At 36.3% G+C, this 8,997-nt stretch overlaps 1 protein-coding gene across 1 annotated transcript in view; it reads left to right on the forward strand.

Annotated features, from left to right (window-relative positions):
- Btc (betacellulin) overlaps nucleotides 1–8,490 on the forward strand; it is a 39,986-nt gene extending 31,496 nt beyond the window's left edge. The window contains exons 4-6 of the mRNA XM_090344022.1: nucleotides 4,512–4,658; nucleotides 6,069–6,179; nucleotides 7,963–8,490. Coding sequence (XP_090200148.1) covers nucleotides 4,512–4,658; nucleotides 6,069–6,177 — 256 coding nt within the window. The 3' untranslated portion in view covers nucleotides 6,178–6,179; nucleotides 7,963–8,490. The remainder of the gene's footprint in view (nucleotides 1–4,511; nucleotides 4,659–6,068; nucleotides 6,180–7,962) is intronic.
- Nucleotides 8,491–8,997: the final 507 nt, after the last annotated feature.

Raw genomic sequence — 8,997 nt, forward strand, 5'->3', positions numbered from 1 at the left:
CCCGCCTGGAGCTTGACAGCTGGAAAGTCTGAGTTAACCATACCATCTGTCCCAATGTAGTGCCTTGGTCTTGCCCTAGGCCATTTGTTTAGGGCCTGCTCAGCTTAGCAGCTACTTATGGAGAAACTGACGTACACTTTCTGCCTGAAATAGGAGTGTGTGTCAGTGTAGCTCCACTTCCAAGCTGGGCAGTGCTCTCTGTGGCCTTGTATAAGCAAAACAGATCCTACCCAGTGCTAAAATGCTTTTTAGCTCAATAATCTCCTAGGTGGTTCAAATAGAAACACATTTCTTCTGGCATGTGTGAGGCGGGTCCTAGCTAATATGCCAAATTAAAAAACTTCTTTGTGCAGGTGTCAGTTAAGTGCAAAGGAGTACGTTCTGTTTATAAATAATCTGTCGAGAGCAGTAGGCAGCTCAGAGAAAAATTCTCTTAGTAGATTATAAGTCTATGTTTAATTTTATTCAGGCATACGATACATTTTTTGTTTGTTTTAAATATTTTTCTAAAGAGATGCCCCTGTAGAATGCTTTTAGGGACCTTTCCTAATAAAGAAAATCATGTCATTCTTTATGTACTATTTGATTTGAAGTTCACAAAGCATTAATGCTCTTCTGCAGTTTCTCCAGTATGTATTCATAATTCATTTGTTTTTCTCTAAGTATCTCAGAACAGTTTTCTAAACTGTTTTCTGGAAACTTTGAAGGTCACAGAACTTGCCAAAATGTAAGTAGAACTAAATTCCTTAAAGAGAAAAAATATACATATATGGAAATCACAATAGCTCTTACAAATGTGAAAAATGCTTACAAAATATGAAAAAATTTAAAAATAAAATGAACATTCATGCATGATGCGTAGAGGATAAAAAGACAAAGTGTGTGTGTGTGTGTGTGTGTGTGTGTGTGTGTGTGAACGCGTGCGCACACGTGTATGTGTGTGAAGTAGGATAGAGCTGATTTTTTTCAAAAAACGAAGCATTTACTGGCTTGGAGGCCTGAGTTCAGTTTAACGATATTAATGCCCTTTAACTCAGCACATCTTTCTAGCTGGCCTGTAGCCACAGATTTATTGTTCTTTAATACTGCTGCTGCTTGCTAAAACCAAAACCACAGTGTGTAAGCCACCTGTCTCCAAGACACAGCTTGTCCCATTTCCTTTGAAGTGGAACTCATTTCCCTGGATTCCTTAGCACCTCTGAGTCTGGCTTAACTTTTTTGCCTCAACATATTTCCAACTATTCCAATAAAACCTTATAGTCCTTTTCATAGTTGTTATGTAAATGCCTCTCAGAACCTGAGGAGCTTATTTTTACTGAAGGAACAACTGAAGCATCCTTCACTTGTTCCTTTCCAGAAACACACCCTGTTTGAGGTATGTGTCATCTCTCCAAATCCTAGCCACACTCCAATAAAAGCTCTTAAATAAATACTAGTGACTGGCTATCTGTCTCTTTGTCTGTTCCTCCTGTGGCTGTGAGATTTTCTGGGGCAGGTTTCCTGGCTTGTTCACTTTTGTGAGCACAGAATCCAAAAAATCTAACGACTGTGAAGAAACGACTGAATAAATGAATAAATGCTTTGTCATGGTCCATCTATCTATTGCTGTATGTGATTTAAAAACCCAAAGCCTTTATTTGAATAGGAAATACATTCTTAATAGAAGAATGACAAAGAACCCATAGCAGGTAGCAGAGAACAGGAGTAAAGGTTCAGATTTTAAAATCAGATTGACCTAAGGTGAAATATTTGTTTGTTTGTTTATTTATTGATTGATTGATTGCCAGTCCTGGGCTTGAGCTCAGGGCCTGAGCACTGTCCTTGAACATTCTCAAGGCTAGAGCTCTATCACTTGAGCCTCAGCACCATTTCAGCTTTTTTTCTATGGATGTGGTACCAAGGAATTAAAGCCCGGTCTTCCTGCGTGCTAGGCAAGCACTCTACCACTAGGCTGAACTCCTACCTCCCCCACTCCTGTTTTTAAATTTTTCTTTTCAGGTGAAATTTTTATCTTCACACATTACAAGCAGTGTTAATCATTAGTCAAGTTTTTGTTTTTGTTTTTGTTTTTACAAATATTGAAGCTTAGGGAAAATAATGAATATAAGAATCACTTTGCCAAGTATCCAGATCAAAATAAGTGTTCTATGATTATATTACCAAGATGAGTGGCAAATATTATCAAGCAGGACTGACTTATTAGGTGACTTGGTGCAGCATGAAATCAACCAAAACCATTTTGTGCCAGTGATATATCAATCTTGGAATACCATAAATGCCTCATTTTCCTTCAAATCATATAGTTTAGGATCCTTGCTTTTACACACAAAACCAAAGTACACTTCAAATAATTCAAATCCCTTATTAAATGTTCTTAGAATTTAGATCCTCAGCATCTGGATAATCTTTTCCCAGATACACAGTTGACATTAATGCGTGAAAGTTCACTTAGTTACTGGCTAGTGGATGAACTTGGGAGTGAGACTTGACTGTGATTGACTCCTAGGCTTACTCTCAGAACCTTTCTTCCTTCACCTGAAAAACAGCGTTAACGCTACTGCCTGCCTCAAAGGGTAAGATAGGGTCATGATAGAATCAGTAATTAGATATCTCTTAAAATGGTGTCTGGTGATAATTTCAGAACAGGGATCTCAAAGCCTGATTTTGCATTCTCTCATGAGTCCTGAAAATCTTTCTTTTTAATTGAAAATTTATTTGTTTTCAGCTACAAGTTAAACATCAATATTAAAATATGACTGAATCATCATGAGGAGAACTTAGTTTCAATTTTGTTTTATAAGATGTTAAAATAAACATTTAGTTACCATCTAATGACCACACTAGGATTTTGCTTCTGTTGTCTTGTTTTCTTCCATATGGGAAATATACTCACTGAAAAATCTCAAGCCGCTGATATGCTATTATTTGTGGAAACATGAAATAATATGAAAACTATTATAACTGTGTCAAGATTTGACCTTCCAGTATGACTAAATTTGGGTTTCAACTTACAGGATGTGTTGACTTCTTTCTGAGAAATATAATTAAAGCATAGCTCAGCCACTGAATCCAGAGCTCATAATTAGAAAAACACTTTCAAAATAAAAAAAAGCAGCCACAATTGGCTATGTGTTTTTTATGGATACAACAATTGTTCTAAACTGCCATATTTAGTAAATTTGTTAAAGACATATTTAAGCTAATTGAAAGAGACTATATGCATTCTTAATATTTCATTACTTTCATTTGAAATAGGATAGGGAAAGGGGGAAAACAAGATGAGGGGAGGGGGTAGGGGAGGAAAATGGGGACAAAAACATGAGAAGGGGTAGCAATGATTGTTAAGAATGCACCTTCTGTCTGTTGAATAAAATGTAACCCTTCTATTAATTATGATAAAAAGATTTCATTACTTTCTTGAAACAACTATTAAAAAAATCTTCCTCTTGCGTACAATTAAAAATGATTTCCCCCAAAGTACCAATGCTATGTGCCACACATTTCTGACATTTCAAAGTATTTCTAAACTCTGTTTCTGTATTTTGACCTTGAAATGATGATGTCTAACTATCTTGCAGGAAGCAGTTCTCTCTCATTTATCCTGGGTCCTATGGCAATACATGATATTAGATGGCTTTCTCCTTTGCTGGAATTGCAGTTTGTTCTCAATTGAGATAGTTCTAAGCTTATTTTTGTTTGTTCTTCTGAAGCATTATATCTGTCTCGATATTAGTATTAAGAGAGAAAAAAAAGGCTTGTGACAATTAACTACTTCAGCCGTCTGGTCAAATTGAGCTACACAACAGCCTAGCAATAAATTCATTCTTCAAAACAAATGAAGCTACATAGAAATGTATTCAAGATGAAGAATTCATCTTTTTTGACATTTACATAATTCTGCCTGGTTGGTATCTCTTTGTGTTCGAATGTGCCTGAGAATAGGGAAAATAACTTATTAATGCAAAGATGCTGATATTACAACAGATAACAGTGGTTCAGATGTCCTCAGACAAATTGGTATGTATCTTTTTCACTTTTGACACAACTCAGAGAATTCTGTGTGGGTAGTCTACAAAACTCTGAGACATTAGTTAGCTAGTGTGGCTCAGGTATGTCCCAGCTTAGTTAAACAAATTTGTAGATCTGACTGCAGATTTGGCACATCTGCTAAGTTGAAGTGTCCCATAAAATTACATTGATATAGGTATGAGAGACTAATGTCTCATCCCTTCTCTTCCCAACGTGGAGATTAAAAATTTAAAACAAATGGTAGTAAATTGCCATCATCTTTATTTATTTGTGTGAGACATGTTAATGATAATCTTGAGTGATGGATATGTTTTCAGCCAAGCAAAGACAGAGAAGTTACTATGAACATAACAAGGAAAGCTTGCCTAGTTTCCAAATAAGCGAGCTGTGTTCTTGATTCAAATCATGAAAATGAAGTTGATTTCTTTACAAAGTGAGGCTTTGTTCATCTATGCGCTTGCCTTCTTGTTTTGTTTTTGAAGCTGTGATGAAGGCTACACCGGGGCAAGGTGTGAACGTCTTGACCTGTTTTATCTCAGAGGAGACAGAGGACAGATTTTGGTGATTTGTTTGATAGCAGTTATGGTTATTTTCATCATTTTGGTCATTGGTGTCTGCACATGCTGCCAGTAAGTATTCTTAAACTTCATTTTAAATAAACCCGAGAATCTGTATCTTGTTCCTTGTTCTTTCCTTCTCTTCTTTTCCCCTGTTTCCTGCCTTGTCTTTGTCTTTTGCTTCAATTGAGAAAAATTCACCTTTGAAGATTTACCATCACTGATATGGAAGTACTTGCTTGCAATGAAACACAATGCACGATTTTTAAAATCGTTTTATTTGGAAATCATTATTAGAACTTTCAACAAAGTTTGTCTAAACCTTTTATTTAGAAATGCCAGTTATTCAATACTAAAAGCAGGTATATCTTGTGTTGTTTTAGTAGTTACTGAAGATTTCCTTTTTCTAAAATTGTGCAAGGGCAGAAGAAAATTAAAATATAGGAACAATGACTTCTTTTTTCTGACTACATTCAAGTAATTTATCCTGTAGGCAAATTATGATTACACAGTTTTCCCTATGTTTTAGTTAGGTACCACACTTAGGGATTAAAAAGTATTTTATTTTCTTTTTGAAACAGGAGACTCAGGGCAATTCTTAATTAAGTTAGCTTCTTGTGAAACATACCATTTTTAAATCATGGTTAAATTACTACCTGGCAGGTTGAAAGGCATTTTGTTAAAGTGTTGTCTTCTTGTTTTGTCTTGAATGACTTAGTCAAACTTTCAAAACAGTGTTGTATCTATTTCTGTGCTATAGTCCACACCAAAAAAGTGGTATTTCCTTTTTCACAATATTTATGGGAGAAAAACACTAGCATAGACAGTCTTTGATTCTTTTATTCTTCCCAGCTCTGTCATCTACTTAGAGTCTTTGGACAAATTTCTTATAGTCCTTGTCCTTCAATGGTATTTTCTGTAAAACAAAGATATTAAGCCAGATGATCTATAGGATTCTTTCATGCTATAAAATTGAAAAACGTTTATGGATTTACGTAGTTTATGGTAGAAAGGAATATTTATAATGCCAGGATTGAGGTAGGGCTGGGAAATGACTCATTTTATTACATTAATTTTGAACTTTTAGGAAATTGGACTGTAGTCCAGAAAAGCTAATCAGTTTCTTCATTAATGTGCCTAGAAATTCAATTAACATATCAAAAGGTGACCATCATCCTTTCCTTGACTTCTTTTGATGTTAAGGGCTAGTTTATAAAATAATTTTCCTTGGAAATATTTCTGGAGCTCAATAATCTCCAATCAAAATCAAGAGGTACATGTTTGCTATGTAGACCACTTCCAACCCTCACATTTGAGTCTAGAAAAGGAGATGAGTTAAAAGGGGAGGCAAAAATATTCCAAAAAAGGGAAACTTTTTAATAGTCCAGAAATGAGATAGATCACAAGTTCTCTTATTTAATAATTTTAGATTTTTATGAGCGCCCAGGCCAACGTTAATTTCTAATGCTTCTTTTTCCTAAGTCCTCTTCGGAAACATCGTAGAAAAAGGAAGAAGGAAGAAGAAATGGAAACTTCGGGTAAACATTTAACCCCTGCAGATGAAGACATTCAAGAGACACATATTGCCTAGTGGTAAGTGTGATGAATTTGGTACATGCTGTTCGGTGACCTTCAGGGACAGGGAGGAACTTAATTATGTCTAGCAATCAATTCTTGGAAATTGATTACGTTTAAACTTAACTTAATCATCTCAAGTAAATATAAAACATCCATAATACATTGACTTTTTCATAGAACAGAAGGCCTTAAAGAATACTTTCTTCTGCATGTTACTACAGAGAGGCATTCTAAGTCTTTGTGCTTGTGGTATTTTTTTCTGCTCTACATTTGTATATAATGAAGATATTTTGTTTTTTGGGTTCTTTGTTGGTGGTGGTGGGTGAGTATTTTTGGTGCTGGTTCTCAAGCTTGAACTCAGGACATAGTCACCGTCCCTGAACATTTTTGTTGAAGGCTAGTGTTTTACTATGTCAGCCACAGCTTCACTTCTGGCTTTTTGGTGGTTAATTGGAGATAAGAGTTTCATGGACTTTCTTGCCCAGGATGACTTTGAACTGAGATCCTCAGATCTCAGCTTCTTGAGTAGCTAGGATTACAGACAGGTTATAGCCACTAGTGCCCAACTAATGAAGAAATATTTTAATGTAGACACATTACACTGAAGAGATAACAAGCTATAAAATGCTGTTGTAGTGGCAGGTACATTGATTGAACAGTTCCCATATTCTAAGCTCCTAAGATGTTTCCTCAATCAGCACTCTTTAGAATTCTCAAATTCTCTAGAGTGAATCAATGAAGATACTTTGAAGAAAGGACTATAAAGACAGGTTTTAGGGAACATACAAGGAATGTCATGGCTCCTTGAGTCTCCGAAGGGTCGAGGCCTGTTTCCCTTCCTGTGTTGATCAGCCTGGATTAAGTGTTACTGTAGCCTTTCAAGAGCTCTGGAGAAGCGCCTGTAACTGAGCAGCGTTAGGTAGTGTGGAAATAGCGACTTCTGGAATAGTGATGTCCGGAACTGAAATGTGTATGGGGGAAGAAAGACTGTAGAAAACACAAACAAAACCAATCCTTTTCCACCTTCACATCTCCAGGACATGCTTCTTACTAGCTAAACCCAGGCAGAAACAGACAATGGAGTACCCAGGATGGAAAGTAGTGGGGGCCCCTGGAGACAAGTCTACAACAGGGCACACAGAATGGTCCAACAGAATCAGGCAGGATGGATTTGGTTGTAGATAGACAGAACTTAAATGGGCTGAAAGTGAGGTGACACATGGGTTCATGAGAACCGTGGCCCATAGGTGAGGTGGATTTCACAGTGACAGGAAACAGAAGAGTTCTTTCCTGCTTTTCCCTATTCAGAGAAGTAGTTTTGTCCTTGGCCAGTTCTTCTAGATGAGAGAGGACACTGTGGTCAGGCCTCACACTTAACTTCTTTACATTCACCATGAAAAATAGCTTTCTCTATGTGTAGTCTACCTTGGCTGAGCATGGTGATAAACACTTGTAATCTCAGCATGCAGGAGATTGAAGCAGGAAGATCATGAGTTCAAAGCCAGCACAGGATCTAAACCTCAAAATCCTCAAAACCCTCCCCCCTGAACAAAACCAATAAAGAAATAAAAACACTCAAGAAACTACAAAACTCTCTACTTTTCCCAAACATCCCAGTAACACCTTAATGCAGGAGATGCCTGTTAACTAATAATAATATTGTCCTAGTTTATAAGAAGGACAACAACAATCACCCCAAAATAGAAATACTGGTTCTGGATTTGTGATTATTAATATTATTCTCTTTATTGCATAGTACATTGCTTTTAAATTTCTTTTATTTCCTTCATTCTTTCAGGCTATTAAGGGACCTTCAGGCCAGTGGCAAGCTACAAAGTGTGCCTTACTCATTTGAAAATGGACAGAACATGCCTCAGGAAAACAGCTAGTAAAAATTGTTTTGGGTTTTTTTTGGCCAGTCCCAGTGTTTGAGCATTATCCTTGTGCTTTCTCAAGGCTAGAGCTCTACAGCACCCTTTCTGGCTTTTTCTATGCATGTGGTACTGAGGAATCGAACTGGGGTCTTCGTGCATGCTAGGCAAGCACTCTACCACTAGGCCAAACTGCTGGCCCAGTAAAAAAAATGAATTTTAAATATGTATTTTACTTTTGTATTTTATTTGTAATCTTCATTTGTATTGTTTATTATTTTATTATAGTCTAGTAATGGGTAAAAAGTACATGTACAGGTGGCAGTAAAAAGAAGGGACATCCCAGCAAACTTCCTCTGAAATTGTATCACCAGGATTACTTGTCAAATTTTAAAAGTGGAAAGGGATTTAGAGCTTAAGGATTGAATCAGTAATAAAGCTACCATGTTCACATATTTACCATGTACTGAATTTGAAATTTATCATTTTGTTCAATTCCTATTTCCCACATAGGAAAAGAAGTCCAAAGAATTTAGGCATTCTAACTTAGCTTAACAGAATTAGGAAATGATAGGACCAATATTTGCCCACATTGAAAAAATGGTGCTCATTTTTATAAGCTCCTTGTTTGTGCAACTTAACTCAGCAATAAAATCTGAGATTTTTCTAGAGAACTGTGTTTTCTAGGATTTTGAGATGCACAAGGACATTTTTTCTGCAGAAACACAGAATACAAAGGCCATGCCAGAGTTGATACTGCTGTGTGTTCTGTGGAGTTGACTTTCATTGTGTTTTTGCTCCCTAGTGAAGTTTCAATGACACAAATGATATCTTATACCTAACACAAACAGATTTGCCCCAGAGCTCTGGTAATGAATAAAGATGGAAAAGTAAATACTTGACATTCTTCAAGCCCTGGGTAAGTATTTATGCTCAATAAAATATAAACAATGGCTTTGGAA

Source organism: Megascapheus bottae, chromosome 13 (assembly GCF_031878675.1).
Source record: "Megascapheus bottae isolate mThoBot1 chromosome 13, mThoBot2.hap1, whole genome shotgun sequence".
NCBI classification, from domain to species: Eukaryota; Metazoa; Chordata; class Mammalia; order Rodentia; family Geomyidae; genus Megascapheus; species Megascapheus bottae.